General features: G+C 42.6%; 1 protein-coding gene and 1 long non-coding RNA gene across 4 annotated transcripts in view; one reads left to right on the forward strand and one right to left on the reverse strand.

Annotated features, from left to right (window-relative positions):
- The window catches only part of SHROOM2 (shroom family member 2), a 122,485-nt gene that overhangs the window by 67,524 nt on the left and 34,871 nt on the right, over positions 1-20,090 (forward strand). The window contains 3 exon segments of the mRNA XM_033051301.2: positions 8,311-8,439; positions 13,238-15,863; positions 17,779-17,882. Coding sequence (XP_032907192.1) covers positions 8,311-8,439; positions 13,238-15,863; positions 17,779-17,882 — 2,859 coding nt within the window.
- LOC116992098 lies at positions 685-19,018 on the reverse strand. 3 transcript variants are annotated; one of them, XR_004417003.1, is made up of 4 exons: positions 18,854-19,018; positions 4,940-5,031; positions 3,583-3,705; positions 685-840 (listed from the first exon to the last, which is right to left on the reverse strand). It is a non-coding gene; the product is annotated as an uncharacterized LOC116992098 (long non-coding RNA). The 3 variants fall into 3 exon arrangements; XR_004417001.1 differs by having other exon boundaries at positions 3,583-3,729; XR_004417002.2 differs by lacking the exon at positions 3,583-3,705 and having other exon boundaries at positions 18,854-19,012.

The raw sequence follows: 20,090 nt of genomic DNA on the forward strand, positions 1-20,090 counted from the left end.
CAGTAAAACCCAGGATTTCGCGATTGTTACAAATTGGATACTGTGTTGCGCGGCAGGTGGGGCCAGCTCAGCACCGGCAGCGTTGGGGGAGGGAGGGGGGGAGGGAGGGAGGCAGAGGAGTTCCCTGCTTCAGGCGGGGGAGAGGCAGGGCGCTCTGTGCTGACATCCCCACAGCTCAGGGAGGAGGCCGCCGCGGCGCCGGGAGCAGGGGGCACTCCGTGCTCGCCCGCCGCCACCGCGCTGGGACCAGGCTGGCGCCGCGGGAGCGGGGCGTGCTCCGTGCCCGGTCGGGGCCGCGGCGGGAGCAGGCCGCTCTCTTTGTGCCCGGTCGGGGCCGTGGCGGGAGCGGGCCGCTCTCTCCGTGCCCGGTCGGGGCCGCGGTGGGAGCGGGGCCGGGGTGAGCGAACCCAGAGGCGGCGGCCATCCCCGAGAGGCACCATCGAGCTGGGCCACCTGGCCCCGTCAGCGACCCCTAGCGGGCCGAGCCTGCACAGCCTTAGTTGAGCCAGTAAACCCCGCCCTCCCGCGGTTCGGTTACTATTTGGCAACTTTGTTGCACGCAGATCCTCGTTGCGAACGACAGAGCGGCTTATATTCGGGTGCGGCTTATCTATGGACAAAAACCGAAATATTTGCCAACACCCAGAGATGCGGCTTATAGTCAGTGCGGCTTGTATTCGTGAATTTACTGTACTTACTTAAATATTTTATTAAATGTTCCTGCAGTGCATCTGATTTAACCATTCCTTTTGTGAATGAGCCAGATGAAAATCCAGACAAGATTTGGCTTCATCTGAAACAGAGTTCCATTCAGGCGTTTTTTGTATTCAGGGAGTCACCCTGAAAGAAAAGAGGAGATGGTATGTGTTGTTTTTATAGAGCTCACTTACAGATCTGCAAAGGTAAAAGGCGTGGCCCTCAAGCAATTGCTATCATGATATTTACCAGGAGTTTTTTGGGCTTAGTGCTCACTATGAAAAGACATTATATACAAATTTAATCTCTGTAATATAAAGTGAGGCTGTGATACCTCTACAGTTAAAATTTCGAGTCCTAATGTTTCTGCCTCACTTGGAAAGGCCCTGGTTTTTTGGCTTTTTGGAGGGGCTAATGCAGTTACTGTATCTTCTGTCCTTACTTGAAAGGATGTTTAAGGCTATTATGGATGGACAGTCTGAATGCTGGCACAGAGTGTATTTTAGAAAAAGCATTTAAGTTGCTGCTGTCTAGCCCCAGGACTGCAGGAACTTGGGGCATCTAAGACTGAATCTGAGGGAAAGGCAGTAGGATGGGCTTAAGCGAAAGGAAAGGAAGTGGCTGAGGCTGTGATGCTCTAGAAAGCAGCAAGAGAGGTGAATTCACAAGGGGGTTGTGGGACAGGTTTTAACAGTGCTTCAGTATATTGGGAATACCAAGAAATCAGTGGCTGGACTGCAAAACTGTCAGCCTGGTCAGAGAAATTGTGGGCATATCTTGGAACTAGAAGAGGCAAAAAAGTCGCTTTGCATATATGTATGCATATATTATCTATGCATGTATCTATAGAGATACATATATGTGTGTGTATGTATATCATCTTTACTGGATATAAGTGACAGTAAAGGTTTACTTCAAAATATATTCTGAAGGTTTTTTTATTTGGGGAATTCTTTAAGATAGCATTTCTGCATGGAATTTTTCAGGGCGGCTTTCTGGGGTTTTTCTTCCTTCTCATATTCTTTCACACACACATACATACCACCCTCCTTCTTTTATTTTTAAATAAATCAAGAAAAAAGAAAGTGGGAGACTGTCTTCAGAAAAAGCGCTCCACCTAAAGTTTTGGATGCTTTGTCCTTGCTTACTTTGCTATGCACCTTTATGTCAGGAGACAGGACAACACTGAAAATGGCAAGGGGAAAGGAGCAGGGAATTGTACTGGATGTAATCAAGAGTTTTTTTATGGAATTGATAACAACTGGTTTAGCCTAAAATAGAGTAACTCTTGCAAGTATTTAATTACTGAGAACGACACAAGGAACCATTCACATTCTTTATAGAGTTTTGCTGCAGGGCGATAGCTTTTTGCCAAATTTTAGATATTTAATTCCTGTATTTCCCTGCTAGATAGATCTGCCAGTGGTGACTAACATAGCATGAAGTAATTTGAATACTATTAATATAGTTGTCTGAGATAGATAATACCAAATATCTTTGTCTATACAGGATGATGACTTCTTTGGTATTCTATAAGCTTCTGGAATGAAGAACAGTTATGTTGTCAATTTCTTTTTATTTGAAGCCCCTGTGGGTAACTGCAGATTCATGCTGGTTTTCAGCCTCCTTTTTTTTCCTGCCAAGGTTTCAGAAGACTAAAAAAACCAAAAAATGTTTTTAATACATTGAATAAATTATTTAGCAGTTCCTTTACATTGGCTTTTTGAATACCCAGCTGTATATTGGTCTTCTAGTGTGTTTTCATTTACTGAACACAAGGTTGATGAACTGCAAAAACTCCTCATGGATTGGGAAGACTTTTGTTTCCCCAGCATATACAGATTTAATGAAAAAAATTGTTAATGAAGTATTGGTGTGTCTAGCCTACTGTTACTGAAAGGGAGGGGAGATGAGAAAGCTGAGAACTATGAAGGTGTTTGGGATGTAAAAGCAGACAAACAAGGGCACCTGCACTGTTACTACAAATTCTTGAAATTTTCTCTACATGGAGTAAAAAAAATAATGTGTGAGTGGCTTGCTGAGGTCATTCCAAAAACTGAACCCCTCCTAGCCAATTTGCATGGCTGGCATGGGGCAGCAGTGTTTGTAACTGGTTGTCTGTTTCTGCAGGACAAACAAGTGCAGCGTGGTTTGGTTTATTTGGCTTTGAAACAGTCTGAGGGCACCTTGTGAGCTGTTCCTCACAGTACATGCAGTGCTGGAGCATGCTGCTTGTTTGAGAATGCCAGTGAATTGTGCATTTGACCTTTAATCTTGTGCAGGTTTCTATTTTATCTCAGGGCTGCAGCCTTTCTTCATTTCTGTAGCCTTGCATCTTTGGCATGTCTTGTAGCCAATTACACAGGGATTAGGCCAAATTTCTGGTTCTAGACAAGGTTTAAAATGACTGCCAGTAGTTTGGACCTCCTGCTGCAACTTTGGAAAAGTGAACTAGGGCTGTTTTAAAAACAAAGTTTTTAACAGCACAGGCTTTGCTGCACTGTTAAAAAGCTTTGAGTTGCATTGTGGTGAATGGAGGGAGAAGAGTTTTATTTTGATAGCTGCTATTCAGCATCACTACATTGACTGGTTCCCAAATTCTTGTGCTTGTACCTTGAAACAAGGTCTGCAGCTTTCTCTAGAAATGAAAGTGACTGAAAAGGGAATATATATTTTTTAATGATCACTACAACAGTTTTCAGAGATTTAGGGCTGACTGTGTAACAGTGAGAGTTAAAAAGAACAGATGCTTCTGCTTTGGGATTTTTTTTTGTCTTTGTAGTTTCAGCTCAGTTCTGACTGAAGACACTAACTTGTCCACCCTTTTACTTTTGAAAAATTGGGATTTCTTGTCTAAACTCGGGTTTTATTAGGGTGACACCCCACCTTGTGTATTGTGTCCAGCTCTGGCATCCCCAGCGTGGGAAGCACCATTGACTTGTTGGAGGGAGTCCAAAGGAGGCCACCAAGAAGACTGGAGGGTTGGAACACCTCTCCTATGTGCAAATGCTAAGAGAAGTGGGAATGTTCAGCCTGTAGAAGAGAAAGCTTTGGGGTGACCTAATGACAGTCTTCCAGGACCTGAAGGGACAAGTTGGAGAGAGACTATTTTCAAGGGCATGTAGTGACAGGACAAGGGGCAAGGGCATCAAATTGAAAGACAGTAGGTCTAGATTAGATGTTGGGAAAAAATTCTTTGCTTTGAGGGTAGTGAGGCACTGGAACAGGTTGCCCAGAGAAGCTAGAATGGCCCTTACTGTAAAAATTTCAAGCTGGGTGGGATGGGGCTCTGAGCAAGTGTTCTGGTCTAGTGGAAGGTGTCCCTGCATTCCTCAGAAGGGCTGGAACAAGATGGTCTCTTCTAACTCAGACCATTCTTTGACTGATTTCATGATTCATTTCCTGTTGCAGCAGACGCAGATGAACAGCGGGCAACATTGCATTTGCAAGGACTGGCCTCTAATGCTCACTTTTGGTTAGATGTGCTGTGGGGGAGCCCTGGTTGTGAATGATTGCTGCAGATGTGGAGCACAATTCTGCAGTCCCAGGGCTGCAGCCGCCAGGAGAAAAGCCCCGCTGCCGTGGGGTCATAGAGTGTGCCGCTCTGCCGGCCTGAGGAAGGCTCAGTTGGGCTGAGGAATAATCCCAACAATAGCAACAGGGGGCGAGGGCCAGTTCAGGAGTGATGGCCTGGTCAGGAGTGAGGGGGGCAGTTTGGGGGTGAGGGGCAGTTCGGGAGTGGCGGCCTGGTCGGGCGTGAGGGGCAGTGAGGGCAGTTCGGGGGTGACCGCCTGGTTGGGGGTGAGGGGCAGTGAGGGCAGTTCGGGAGTGGCGGCCCGGTCGGGGGTGAGGGGCAGTGAGGGCAGTTCGGGAGTGGCGGCCCGGTCGGGGTGAGTGAGGGGCAGTGAGGGCAGTTCGGGAGTGGCGGCCCGGTCGGGGTGAGTGAGGGGCAGTGAGGGGCAGTGAGGGCAGTTCGGGAGTGGCGGCCCGGTCGGGGTGAGTGAGGGACAGTGAGGGGCAGTGAGGGCAGTTCGGGAGTGCCGGCCCGGTCGGGGTGAGTGAGGGGCAGTGAGGGCAGTTCGGGAGTGCCGGCCCGGTCGCAGCGCGCGGCCGCCGCCAGGGGGCGCGCGCGGGTCGCCGGGCGGGACAAGGAAGATAAGGACAAAAAAGAAGAGAACGCATCCTTTGGAAAGGGATAAAGAGCCGCTTTGGCCTCAGAATAAGCGCACATCCAGCTTCTGACCTGTGTGGCTGCCGCTGCCTGCAGGGAAAGGTGTGCAGCCTCAGGCTTGAGGTGTGTGCCAGCAGTCCAGCCTTTGCTCGTTCAGCAGGGGCCTGGAATGAAACATTAACAGACAAATTAGATATTAGGAAGAAAATTCTTTACCGTGAGGGTGGGGATCCACTGGAACAGGTTGCCAGGGAAGTTGTGGATACGTGGGAGTGTTCAAAGCCAGCCTGCATAAGGCTGTGAGCAGCCTGCTCCAGCGCAAGGTGCCCCTGCCCATGGCAGGGCCCTTTCAGCTGACCGATCTTTAACTGAGTGATCTTCCAACCCAAACTATTTCATGGCTCTATGAAATCAATTCTAGCAATTGGTTTTCACCTGGATGCAGGTCCCTGGAACTGCCTATCACATTTTTGCTTTAGTTACTCTAAATGCAAAAGCCTGTATGGTAGGGTTGCAACAGAGGTGCTATTTGTTAGATAAGAATGATACAATTTCTGTTGGAGAAGGTGTTTCTGTGTTGTATCTGCTGGCCTTTTATCTTTTTCCCTTTGTAACCTATCTTCTATGCTTATCAACATTTTCCTTCCAGCAGCTTCTGTAAAAGTGCTGGTAGAAACACACTTTCACTGAAATGCTTTTAATAATGCTTCCATTAATGTTGGAGGTTTTCTAAGTTGTAGGTTTAGATGATCTCATTCTGTCACTCAGGAGTAATAGAGAGATATCACATTAGAATGCAAATGCTCAGCTTCCAGCTTCTTTAGTTCCCTGCAAAATATTCCTGTTTTGAATATTTTAATCTCTTCTTTCTAGTCCCTCTATCAGTTTGCCGAGTTTTGGAATCAATATTTATGTTGCAGTCCACTTTTTTGGAAAAGTCATTTCTTGAAGTACAGGGTGGATTCTCACCATTTAATTACAATTGCTATCAGAACGTACTGTTGACTATGCATGGTGAATTAATTTTTAGTCACGTGGTGAACTTCCCAACAAAAGTATGTGTCTATGTGATTCCATCTTCTAGGTATCCCACCAGTATTTTTAGGCTGTTCAGACTATTATGTTAAAAACAAAACCAAAAAAAACTCTCAAAAATACTGCATGTCCACAAATACAGAAAACTGAACAGAACTTGTTAATTCTTGTCCACTTGACTTGCTTTATGCCACAACTCAGTCCAGTCTGTTCCTCCCTTGCTTGACTGCTCAGGAAGATGAAAGTGGTGGTGGATATTGTAGCACAGAAAATGCCTTCTGGAAATGACATTCATGTAGCAAGGAACTATCTTATCAAGATCTTGACAAGTTCCATGAGGTACAGTACTGACTTTACATGTGCATCCCTTCTGCTTCTTCCCAGTGATTGGATTCCTTCTGCCATTTGTCAAGCCCAAACTGTCACAGAAACCCTCTTCCCAACCTTCTTTTCCTTATGCTCCAAACCCTGCTTGTGTTGTGCTAGTTTCCTAGTTTTGTGTTTCCTTAGTAGTACATCATAGAAAAGTGATTGTCTCATAAAGATAAACCTTTTCAGCTGAATTGATGCCTAGGAGATCTACTGAATTGTCTATAACAGGTATTTTTGGTTTGCTGAGTTGGTGTCAGTAGTGTTAAAGGTCAGCAGTCGGGGGGAAAGGACATGTGATGTTCTGTGCAGCTAAAGAGTGGAATCATAACTTTTTCCACACACAAGCTGTGAGCAAGCAAGAACTGTCTGGAGCCCTTCATCACACAGCTGAGCAGAATCTTTTGCACTTGTTTGCACTAAGAGTATTGGGGCTCCTCCACTTTGAATGTCATGTCCTACCAAGAATGGACAACTAGAGATGCTCTGCTTAACTGTTTTCTCTTTTGTCATGCTCAGAAGAGTAGGTTTTTGTTTATGGAAACAATTACTTCTTTTTTTAGTGACAGTAATGGCGCTGCACTTAGTGAAATTACAGTTTCCCTGTAGAATTTTTATTCTCCTTTTGTGATCCTGCATGCAGAGTTTGGAAAGGCCATTCATCACTGATTTCTTCTGACCTTCTTGAATGTACTGTGAAAAACCTTGTAATCAGAGCTGACCTGTTTTGAAGATACTGGCTTTAGTTTTGGTCTCTAAATACAGTGGATGTCAAATTTATAAAAAGGGAGAAAAAATGTAGAAATAGCTTTTTACAGTTCAAATTGAAAATATGGAATACTTTTTCAGTGTAGCAAATTACTTCTGTAACTCAGACAAATTACTTAACCTTGGAGTAATAGATTTCTTAAGTACCTGAGTACATTTAAAAATCTTAACAACTCTGGTCCTACAAGCCTTTATTTCAGACTTGGACTTTGAAAGATGGGATTTGTCGCACCTCATACTGCATCTAAATTTTAAATTACACTTCCTCCAGAAGGAGCCAAGGAGAAGGGCTTCTTACTTTTAAAGAAGGTCCTGCTTCATTCCCAAGTGACTGAGAGGGTCTAGAAAAATTGCCTGTAACTGGCATCTGCTCACTGAAACAGAAGTAGCTGGATTCCACCCAGAAGGCTTATTTAACCTTGGGGAAAACAGAATGCACTTACTCCATGAGTGCTGAGTGATGTAACAACCAACAAGTCTTTGGAAGACAAACTGGAGTTACTAATTCCTGAGCAGAGGGAAGCAATTTTGCCAAACAGTTTTTAAGGTGCAAAGCTGTAACAACAACCTAGTGTTGTACTTCTTAGAAGGGATCTCTTCTCTTAGATGACCAGGAACATTTGGAGGTGATATCCACGTAGCTATTTGGGGACTTACATGATTCACTGAACTGTTGTTGAGATGTATTCTTTAAAAAACAATCCCAGAAAATACCAAAACAAACAAAACCTCCCTGCATATCTGGGATGCCAAACATTTCAAGAGCTGAAGCAGAACTTGCCTGGAGTTAATAGGATTGCTCGTATCACTAACTTGTATGAAACAATGTACATGGCTTTAATCCTTCCTGTCATTAACTCATTTCTTCCTAGCTCCTCCCATGTGCACCTACAGTAAAATCTTACCAAGGCCTTACTGTTGTCAAGTTGTAAAAGAGTTCCAAGTCTCAGCATTAGCTTTAACTATTAAAGCTCTGGATACATGTCAGGCACTTTAAAATTTATTAGTCTCTGTTCCTTGTAAAAAACACCCACCTCACCACGATTAAAAAAAAACAACAGTATTTCACTGCATCTCAAACATTTTAAAGAAATGGTGGTGTCTTTTCAAAACTGGCATGCATGTAGAAAGTTTTGGTGTCCTTTAAGTCATTATGCATCTGTCCTTATGTATGAAACGTTTTACTGCTGCCCTGGTAGATTTTTTACTGCATATCGCAGTATTGAACTGTTTGCACTAAAAGTAGCACCCTCTGCCTCTGTTGTTTTCAGAAGGAATGATCTAGCCTGCAGGCCACACTCCTGGCACGCAACCAAATTTACGGAAAGTCAACCTGAGGCAGCCACGTCACACCTTTCCTCTAATGCCTGCGCCTCCTGGCACTCCAGCTATCATGCAAGGTGAGTCTCTGCTTAACTTACACACATTCAGCTCTTAACAGCGGGGCAACCATAAAGGAGCTCATGTTGTTGAGGTTTTGGTTTGTTCTTTTTTAAAAACAACCAATGCAGAATCGTGGTACTATTACTTTAGAGTTGCCTGTCCTTGCAGTGCATGAAGGGGGAGTTGGGGAAGTTTGATGAAGTATGGATGAGTGGATTTCTGAGACAGTTTGTGATATGTGCGTGTGATGGAAAGGTAAGAAACAAGCGTTAAAGCAATCGCAAGGGTATTATGCTTCCTGCTCTGCATTTCCTTTCAGTATCCACTGGTAGAATCCTAAGGCAAAGTAATGGTCAAAAATTACTATTCATAAAGTGAAATAGGAAAGGGAGAAGAAATTAAAAATACTGTTTCAAACAATTAAAAAGGCCTTTTCTAAGGAGAGGGTGCAGAATGCTTTGCTGTAGTCTTTTAAGGTATTACTGGTTTAATTAGTTAAACTGTCTTTCTGTAATCCTTCCCTACATCTGTGATCTTGCTTGTCTAGAGAGATAATAAGACCGATTATTTTCAGTCACTGTTTAAAGCACCTTAGTATTTGTTAGGTCACATTCAACACTAATGGAGAAAGGCTGACACCCAGGCAGTTTTAGCTGTGAAACTCTAAACCTTTAGGTAACGCCTGTTTGTGTCTGGTTACAGGTTCTTGTTTGTTTCCTGCTCCTAGGTGACACTACTTATCATTTTCATGAAACATTTTCTTGGTTCTTGGGGTTTTTTTGACGGCAGGGGATGCTATTTTTTTGTCTTTTGTTACTTTTTGCTTCTCAGTTCCCATTGGGCCATAGTTACACTGAGCATTAAAGAAAATGAGTGTGGTGTGCAATCCCATTTTGGGAAGTAGTCTTTGGTTTTCTATACTTAGTGCTTTACATTCTCTGCTGAATTGTTACTTCTAGGGGTTAATGTTTTGTGGCTGTCAAAACAGAATAACATTAATACTTCAGTATTTTATTTTATTTTTCATCTAATTTGTACAATTAGATGAACATTTACAATGTTTTTACACTGTTTTCGTTGTGATCTCCCTACTGTTTTTAAGCTAAATTGCTATTTGCCCTTGAATAAAGTTGACATTAGGCAGAAAGAGTTTTTAAAATTTTTTTAATACTTTATTAGTAGAAGTTTTAGAAACTTTGATTTAGAAACAATTTCTGCTGTTTTGCGCTGATTTAAAGTTTGTATTTAAGTATCATGTAGACAGGTTGATTTATATGTATAGATTTAAAGACAGTGAAAGTCCTTGTAAATAGAAACAAAATTCAGAAATTTCTAAAATCTTCTATGGAGTTCCTCATTGCAATGCTGTAGCTAAAGAGTATTTCTACTATTAACGTGTCTTCTACACTGTACTGTAAATCATTATATGCTTCCTGCTCTTCCTGGTGGTTGTCCTTGTACCTTGTGAAAGTAAAATACTGCAAGATGTGTCTGAAGGTGAGTTTTGATAGGAGCTGGGTGTGTCCCAATACTTAAAAAAGAGGAAAAAGTGGTTCAATGCCAGTTTAAAAGGAGGTTTGGTCAGGAAATTGTGGGTGTAAAGGAAGAGGGGGATGGGAATAGAGCAGCCCTCTCCCCTCACATACCAGAAATAGCTGCCACTGCTGGCAGACACTAATACTAATAATAAAAGAGATTCTTTCTCACATGCTGCTGACAGATTTAGTGGCCTTAGCATAGTCTAATACCACAGTTTCCAGGTCACTGCCATCCTGCACCCCTTGGCTACCTGTGCTGCCCACTCAAAAGGGGATGTATTTGGGAGATTTTTCAGCCCTGGTGTCTGTTGTCCAAGACCGTTCCAGAACTGCTTTTACTGCTTGGCTGCTGGAGGAGGCCCAGCATTCCCATAGTGGCAGCACAAGGGTTTTGCTATTTTGGGGATCTCGGTTATAGAGTGGGGTTCTTTGGGCTTGCTGCTCTGCAAAAAGAGGTGAGCAGCCTCAAAGATTCCCCATTTTTCAAGTACATTTCACAAAAAGCTCAGCTGATCTGGAAGCACAGCAATCAGTAGCTGAAAGCAGCAGTACACAAGGAGATAATGGAAATAGCCTGAGGAGGGGATGTTTCTAGCCCAAGCATCCCATCCCTGGGCTATTTCTGGAATTTTGTGCCCTTCCTTGAGCTAAGCATCTGAGATTGGTATTCAAAGCCTGAAATCTCTTCTGAATGTGCCTACCTGCATTCTCTCTGTGAGTGTGAAAATTCACTAAATCACTTGTAAAACATGGAGAGTTCTATTGGGGGTGAGGAAGGGAGCCACACTTTCTTGTGTTGGTGGAGTGGGGCACAGCTGGCCAAAACAACTCCGTGAAGACTGTCCATACTATCTACAGCTAGGTTAAGGTATGGGCAGTTTGATTTGGTTTAGGTTTTTTTTAGGTCGGTTTGTTTTGCTGGGACTTTCTTTTTGTTGCCCTGATGAATCTGAGCATTTGAGAAGGTGGGCGAAGATAGAGGAAGACAGACCAGAAGAGGCCGTGCCAGTATATAGGAGAGAGGGTGGTCTTGGTACCCAGCCCCCCACATCCAGCACTGTATGTATGGGTTTTTTATCATTTCTCTAAGGGTCCATGAGCAGAAGCTCATGCCCCAGGGTTGGGAAAGGTGTTTACTGGCCAGTACTGGCCAAGGGATGGTGTTTGTAGATTATTTCTAGACTTCACCTATCAGATTTTGACCAGCAGTGTAGGTGCTTTTATGAATCGGCTCTGAAACAGCCATTGAGAGAAGGATATCCTGGGATGCAGCCAGGCTCAGGCAGACAGCGGGCATTTGAACTCTCTTCCATGTCAGGGTTCACAGGAGCATTGCCCCTGCAGTTTAGGATCACAGGAGACCATGCTTTGCAGAAACATTCTATTAGAAACCTTCCTGTCCTTCTCTTGCTGCTTCTGCTGTGTTTCCATTAGGCATTTTCTAGGAGGGCTTTGACCTCCTATGCTGATGACCTCTGCATCACATTTGATACCAGCAGATTTACATGAGACCTGTAAACCGAGACTTTCCTGCGCAAGTGGCATCTTTCTTTTAATTAATGCCAAGTATTTATTTGTATTTTACGAACTTAAAGGTCTTTTCCAACCTTAATGGTTCTATGCTCTCCTTAGTGCTCAAGGGAGTTGGAATATCAGCAATTCTTAGTAATATCTGGCTTACGTTATTCTTTGACTAAAAAGAATAGTAATGACCAAGATAGTTTTTACATGAAACACAGTATCAGCCTAAGATGACAATTAAGACCTTTTTAAGCATTCAGCAAGATGTTTTAAATGCTGAAAATAAATGAATGAAAGAACATAAAAGCCCACAAGATGAGGCCATTGCTAGTGTATCTTGTTAATAAAATGCTTTTAGAAAATAAGCATAAAACACATCTTCTTTCATATAAATTGTTTTTGACCATGTTGTATAAGAAAAGAAGTTTAAAAGGCTGGGGTGGGGGGGAAGCAATTCTGCATTCCAAAGAACTGTTGAGTTGACCTTTGCAGTATTTTTGACAGAAGAAAAGACCTATATCACTCTTTGTATTTTTTTTATGTGGACTAATCTAATTTCATTACTAGCTTTCACAGGCCTCTTTCCAGCACAAGATTTGATAGATGCTTCACATAATTATAGCTACAGGGAAGCGGAATAACTCTGGGATTTCTACCAAGGGGCTTGCATGCAAAGGCAAGAAACTGAATTTGATATATAAAAGCAGGAGGAGCTGCCAGTGAAGTTCAAACAGGGAGATGTGATAGAATAATTGGAAAGACTGTCATCTCAGCATCAATGTGTGTTGGATTGACAGGAGGTGGGTATTGTGAGAGAGAAAAGAAATGAAAAAAAATGAAACAAAACTCATGGGGTAGGAAAGTAGCAGAAGCAGCAGGATTTTGGAATAGTGTCCTTGGCAAAAGACCTGAAGAAAGTACAGTGTCAAAGATGATTTTATAGAGGAAAGAGTGGTAGGGAGAACCTGGTAAGGATTGTGGAAGGAAAGTTACAAGTTTGCAGAGCTTATGTTGCTTTGGCATCTCATGAAGTTTTCATTACAATGTTGTGGCACTGGGTGGAATTGAATGTTGTTGTAAGAGTGTCAAACTGAGAGTATTTTGAAAGCACACTGCTAAGGTGCATGTGCAGGTGGTATTTCAGACAAATGCATTTAGTGCATCTCTGCTTAAAAGTTAAAACATCAAACGAATAGGCAGGTGTGGATATAACTTTATGGGAGTAACTTACTGATGAGGAAATAACATCATGGGTTGAAGAAGTTTAGAGTTATATTTCAGAGATGAAGAGAGGAATGACATGAGTTTAATAGCTGAAAGAATCAGGGTGCCTGGAAAATAAACTGAAAAGTAAGTTGGTGTGTGTCCTGGGAAAGAGGGAGCTAATGGAGCACAAATTAATTTTTTCTAAACATCAGCAAAATCAACAATTTGCAGGGGGAGAATGGACCCTTCAAGGAGATAAATGCACATTACTTACTGGCAAACTTAAATAGAGAAACTGAGTTACTTACTAAGGTTTCAAGCTTTGAATCAGTGGCGGAGTATAAAGTTGGAGCTGTTACTTTGTGTTCAAACTTTCAATTTTGTTAGATTGTTTGTCATTAACTGCTGTGCAGATGGATCTTAACCAGTATTATTAAAATGGGTGATTGTAAAATGGGTGATTAAAATGGGTGTTGTGGCATTTTTTGACATTTTTTATATTTATTCAAAAATATATTTATTCTGACACTTTCTTTTTTGCTTCCTTCAGTAGTTGTTCTTCTAATGACCTGTCAAACTCATGGGATCAGTCAAGTCTGTTTCGCACTTCTGACCAATTCAGCTCTTTGGGAAGTATGGACAGCTGGGACCACACTCCCCAAGTAGCCCAGTATGGAAGACTTTCTTCTGCAAGGTCTAATAGTAGCATTGATCATCTAGGGAGCCAAAGTAAGCGGGATTCAGCCTATGGATCTTTCTCCACGAGCTCCAGCACCCCTGACCACACTCTGTCCAATGCAGACACTTCTTCAACAGAAAACATGCTTTACAAAGTGGGCCCCTGGGAGACTGCTAGGCAAGGAAGCAAGTCTGGCCAGTTTTTGAATGACAGCAGTGGAACAGAGGACAAACCTGGGTATTTGCCAGCTCCCATCCAATACGAGAACAACAGAGGTCCTAGAACAGAGGAACACTCAGATGGCAAGCTCACTAGCTCAGGAAGATCTAGTTTTGGACCTGTCTGGTACGTTCCTGATAAGAAGAAGTCTTCATCTCCTCCCCCACCACCTCCACCTCTCCGTAGTGACAGCTTTGCTGCCACCAAGGGCCATGAGAAAGCCCATGGCCCTGTGTACTCAGAGGGTGCCAGCACGCAGCACTTTACAGCCCTGAACCGATCTCAGCCCAGGAGCGACTGGAGTTTGGAAACTGCAGAGCAGCAGCGGCGGCCCTCCAGAACTTGTGACAGGAGGATCAGCAGCTCAAATTATAAATCCGATCTCAGTGCAGAACACACTTTTTCTTCAGCTGGTGAAAGGTACAGTAATGTAGGAACTGTGAACAAACTGCAGCCATCCTTGTCCAGCACCGACATTAGGTTTGAACAGCCTGCTTACACTTACCACCACCAGCACCAGTACAGCGATGAAAGCACCTTTTATCACAGTGCAAGAATCTTAGCTGCACCTAAAGATCAGCAACATTATCTATCCTACAGTGGCATTCAGGAGTTAACTACAGGTAATTTTCATGGCTACAGTCCAAACCAAGCCAGTCTGCTCAACACTTCCTCTTTGAGCAGTGCTGCTGAACAGAAGGTGGACAACACTGGACAAAGTCGCTATTACTGTGTGACAGCAAAACAGCCTGCTCAGGGAAGCTCAAAGCCACTACAACTCAAGGATGACAGCTGGAAACCTGCTGTGGGAACTGATGTGTCACTTGGACCTCATGAAAATTCTGCAGTTACTACCATGGCCCCCAACCCAAAATACTATCTACCTCAACAATCTATTGAATCTTCACTGACAAGGTGTGAAAACAGTAGTCATTACCCAGTGGACAGAGAGGGAGATGCTAGGTGTGCTGTAGTAGAAGAATCTAAAAAACTTAATCATACTGAGAAATCTGGACAAAAGAAAAGCTATGAGAACAGCTCTGAGGAAAGCCAAACTGGGCACAGTCAGCAGGAGTATGTGAAGGGTACTGAAAACAGATCTGCTCAGAAAGATTTTGGGTGGGGGGAAGATGAGAGTAGCAAGATTTCTCCTCAGAAAACACCAATGTTGCACTCTTTAGCTCAGGAAGGGAAAAAACAGTCTGACAACAACCCAGAAGTGGTAACAGAAAGACAGACCTCATTTGACACTCACCTGTCTAAACAGGCACGAAGGAGTGATCGTTTTGCCACAACCCTCAGAAATGAGATCCAAATGAGAAGAGCAAAGCTGCAGAAAAGTAGAAGTACTGCTACACTAGTAGGGTCATCTGAAACAGAGGAGTGCGGTGAGACCTGGAAACCAGATTCAACAGAGAATGTCACCATCTCCTCAGACACAAACTCTACCAGCACCTACAAAGATCACCTCAAGGGAGCACAGACCAGGGTTCTGAGTGCGACTTCCTTCAAACGTCGGAACTTGGAGCCCAGTCCTGCTGAATACCTGCCCAGGTCACCTGAAAGGAAAACTGGTAGTTACAGCTCTTCATTGCTGGCTTTGGTTTCTGAAGATGTCTCTGGATTTCTTGAGGCTACACAAGCCAAACCAAACACTACAGGGAGTGGCACTCATCACATTTCTCGGATTGGAGCCAGGAAGAGGTTCACAACAGAGCAAAAACTGAAGTCATACTCAGAACCAGAGAAGATGAATGAGGTGGGCATGTCAGAGGATGAATGCCATGCTCATTGCCGTCCAAATATATCAGAAGAGGCTCTGGGCTCATTTGCAGACAGGTGGAAATTTTTTGAAGAAACTAGTAAGCCTGCATTTAGAAAATCATCACAGAAACCAGGTCCCCATGGTCTAGCAGAGGGACAGCCTGAGAGGCCAGATAGGAGAGCACAAGAGGGAGAGGAGCTGTGGTATGAGAGAAGAGTCCGGGTAGCCTCTGTTGGACTTGAAACTGCTCATGCTTCAAAAGATAGTGTCCACTACAGCAGCAGCAATAGGGCTGCTGAGAGGATTGGGAAATCTGCACAGCCACAGCGCCTCGGAACCTTTGCGGAATATGAGGCATCATGGAAGGAGCAGTGGAAGCCAGTAGAGCCAAGGGGTTCAGGAAGGTACCATTCAGCTGATAATATCCTCGATACAGGCCATGAACAGCAAGGGAAATCCCAATACACCCATGAGAGGTCTAGATCATCCCCTTCCACCGATTTCTACAAACAGGTACAAGTGTCTTTTGCATTATCCTTTAAGCTGCCCAAGGTGATGGAGGACAGTAGAGGAGTGGAGGGGAAGAGAAAAATTTTATGAAAATTTCCAAATTAGGAACACTATGTAATATGGTGTTTGCTTTTTGTCAGTAAAGGAGTAAATGTTATAGGTAGATATCCTGAGTAAAACGAGGAAGATCAAAGATCAAACTGCACAAGAGCAATTGGATCAAAGTAATTTATTGTGTGTTGTAGTCAGATGGAAAAAAACATGATTGATTTGCTAAGATACTCTTTTTTACAGCAGAGATTTTGACGGTTCAAAGCCATTTTCTCCCAGATTTATTTTTTCGTTGGTGTGGCTATAGTCCCTGTTTGAATTCTCTGAAACCATGAAGGAAAGTATTTCACGTGTAAATAATACATACTTTTGTCTAATTTTTTAAACGATCTAGTAATTTCCATGGATTTCCCCTTTTCTTCTAAACTTGCTTCATGCAAAAACTACATGGGACAAAACTTCTGCCTAATAAAGTTTAGAGATTACAAATATGCCTGTTAATATTAAAGCCACAGCAACAATGGACTGCTTAATGTTTTGTTTTATGTCAGTTTGCTTGATTTAAGATGTATACATTTATTCCTCAGAGAGATGCCTGTTCAACTTGCAAGTAAATATTGCGTTAATCTTTAACCAAGCAGAGCCAGGCAATGGTTGGCAGGTGGCACTGGAAGTAAACAGAGAAACCAAGTCTCTTTAGTTCTGCTAGAAGATGTCGTTCAAGCTACTACAAGACTGCCTGATATGTATGAGGAGTCATAGTGTGTTCAACCTGTGTTGAACTTTGTCTTCTGCATGAATAGAATTGAAGCAATGCAGTTGTATATTACTTTTCTTTTATTTTTTTCCCTCTTCGTAAAAACATTGCATACATATGTACACAGTCACCTCTGTGTGTGTAGATATGTAGTAGAATGAGAATAGCTCAAAAAGAAACAAAAATGTTGATCTCTAAAAGTTTTGAAATGTCTTTCCATAAGTTTTTTGTGTCTTTAAGTTTGGCAGAGGTTATTTTTGAGATCTATGTGCAGACTTAACTATGCAGATAGTGTGCTAGAGTAGAGATTCCAAGCATTGAAAATATTCACCTGGAAATTACTTTGAAAATTAAATTCACTTAATTATTAAATAATTGCCTACCCAGCAGAAAAAAAAATCATATAATCTATTCCCTGTATGCATTTCTGGTTTATGAGCCAGTGCCCTTAAGTTCAGTATAGGCCTCCTGGGGCAAAAAGCAGACACCTGTTTAGGCACCTGGAAAATATGGTGATAAGTGCATTGAAGATGCTTGCAACAGACTGAAATAAATAAATATGTTGTTTTGCATATGTGATTCAGATTATTCCAGTGCTAATGCGCAATTAAATTTCCTGTAGGTTCAGTGTTTGTAATGCAAAGCTATGCTTTGGGTGGGGTTGTTTGAAGATAGTGAGATAATAGCGTTCTGGAACAGCACTGTTGGTGTTTTACTGCGAAAATAAAGTACACGCACAGGCATTCACAACCTGGTGCATACTTGCATCTCATAAAATGTGAGCAACTCTTCTGCAACTTGTGTGCCTCGGTTTTTTTGTTTGTTTTTCCAAATGGAAGTTGCAAACGTTTATATAAATGTTAAGCTCCTCTGTAGATCAGCAAAGCAGAGCAGCAACGCAAGCACAGCCAGGTTGGGAGTGCAGTGCAAGAGGTCACAGAGCACACTGTACTGCTTAAAACCAAACAAACTTAAAACATGCTATGCTGTTGACTTCATGTATATTCAAACAGAGCAAACCCACAAATAAGAGGTTCCATAATCACAGACTTTTTAGAAGTCTGAAACACGATGACTTGATCTCTTACTTGTACTATAAACCTCTTTTAGGAAGTATCAGTTGAAGTAAGGAGGCAAGCAGAGGATTTAAAGGAAGATGGGGAGTGTGTTTTCTCTAACATTAACAAACTGGATGGAAGGAACTGCACTGTAAGGTAAGTATAGTATTTTTTAATTTCTCTCTCTAAAAGATTTGGTTTTGACAAATCTTTCTGACAAATTTCTCTGATCTATCTTTTCCTGATTCAAACTGCAAGTTCTGCTGTGATGATTTCAGAGTTTCTGTAGTGCCTTTTCCCCTTATTTTGCTCCTTCTCCCCGCATATGTCAATGTGCATAATAGAATTAATGTTGGGACTGAAATTTTTGGGGACTCTAGTGTAAGCTTAAAGGAATTGCTGAGCGTTGAGCTATTATAGTTTGTTCAGAGGCAGTTGATTCTTATTTGTGTGCATAAAATTATAGTTATGGGTTTTTGGGGGGTAAGTGGGGGCCCTGAGGTATCCTAAAAGATATTTCCAGTATTATCCTTGGCAAAGACAGCTTGCTGTTGAAACACAGTAGTGCTGTAAATTGGACTTTCCTTTTCTTGTGCCTTTACAGAATACAGTAAATGAATAGAAGACAGTAAAATTAGTTTTACTGTTTGAAGAGCTCCAGTTTTCTGTTAATTCGTGTTTTAATTAATGTACAATGTCTTCAAACCCTTTTCAAAGGTGTGACTGTATGCACAGTGTAGTTGAAATCCTTTAAATGTCTGGCATGCTGAGGGTTGTCTCATCCTGGCCCATTGTGGTGCAAGCAGTGATTTCAGCAATCGCTGATTCTGCGGCTGCTGAGGTTGTGCACACGCTGCTATCGCCGGGTCTGACAGCTCTGGATTTCATAACAGAGGGGACCCGTGCATAGGAAAAAAGAACTATAGGCTTTCCTCGGTTCTCTAAGGGGTATTAATCTCTCAAGGGAGAGGAACTGTAGCAAACATACACTCTAACTGTGACCATAAAGCCTTGTGAAAAGTTCCTATTTATTTGTGAGTTCGTATGATTGTATTTTGCATTGCTTATGGCTTAGCTGAAGGTACCACCCCCTTTTTTCCTAGTTTTTTGTAGCCCTTTGTACTTACCGTAGTGATTCCAAAACGAGCAGCCCACGGGGTGCGAGTGTGCGCGCAGGCGTGGGGAGGGGAGGAGGAGGCAGAGGGGGAGGCAGCACCATCAGCCGGGCTGCTGTGGGCGGGCAGCAGCTCTGGACAAGTAAAATCATTTGCATCTACGAGCTCCGAAGCCGAGTCACAAAAGCATGTGAATAGTACTCCTACGCCAGCATTTTAACAGTGTTTGTGCTACACAATTCTTGCTTTATAATCATGGAATCCATGAAAATCACATGACTGGGCACCAGCTGCAGTAACTTTTTTTCCTGCTGGAGCCTACTTTGACATACTATTTCAAATGTAGAATTTGGCCATTTTACCGCATTACAGAAGGTTTGTGAAATGGTCTTTCACAGTCTTTCAGCATTGATATACAGAGGGTTGATATGCCTCCTGGATTCAAAAAACTAACTCATTAAAATCCCTCATTTGGATGTTTAATTCCTGTGTTTTTAAGTACTACTGCTTTATAATGAATGGCTGCCTTATGGTACAGAATATACACTTCCATGTGCTGCTTTTTTAGCAAGGCATTCTTGTGCTCAAAAGGAACTGGCTTCATGGCATGGACAGATTTTATGATTTTTGAGCTGTTCTAAAGGCATTTAGTTTTCTATTTTTAAAATCTAGCAATCTGCAAATGGCTCTCAAATCTACCTAATTCTATATTCTAGAACATGAATAGTAACCAAACCTGAGGTCTTCCTTATGGTCATGTTTCATACTCTCTTTTAAAATGTATGTTTGGATTAAATTGCTGGCAGCTGTTATTTTGTGTTACTGAGACCTGCGTGCACTGTTGGCCTTTGTGCTGCCAAAGTCAGTGTGATGGGGTTGAACATAGCTGCATTTGTGGGTGTGAGATTTACAGGAAACCAAACTGAGAGCTGTGGAGTCCACGGGTGCTTTTTCCAGGTTGGAGACTGTACTACACTACAGGGTGCCTCTGGCCTCCCTCCCCTTCAGTTGTTTTGAGAAAAGAAAAAAAACTATTAACTTGAAAAAACCTTTGAATATTTACTATTTACAGCTTCCCTGGTTATTTTCCTCAGAAATATGAGTCTTTTTAATGCACTGAATCTAGAATGAATAAAGGGCTAGAGTATTGTAACAGCAAAAACAAACAAAAATAAAGATGTTTCATTGGTTTTTTTTGCCTCCTGAGCTTTTTTGCTATTTTATTGGCTGTTCTCTTTTAGCACACAGT

Source organism: Catharus ustulatus, chromosome 2 (assembly GCF_009819885.2).
Source record: "Catharus ustulatus isolate bCatUst1 chromosome 2, bCatUst1.pri.v2, whole genome shotgun sequence".
NCBI classification, from domain to species: Eukaryota; Metazoa; Chordata; class Aves; order Passeriformes; family Turdidae; genus Catharus; species Catharus ustulatus.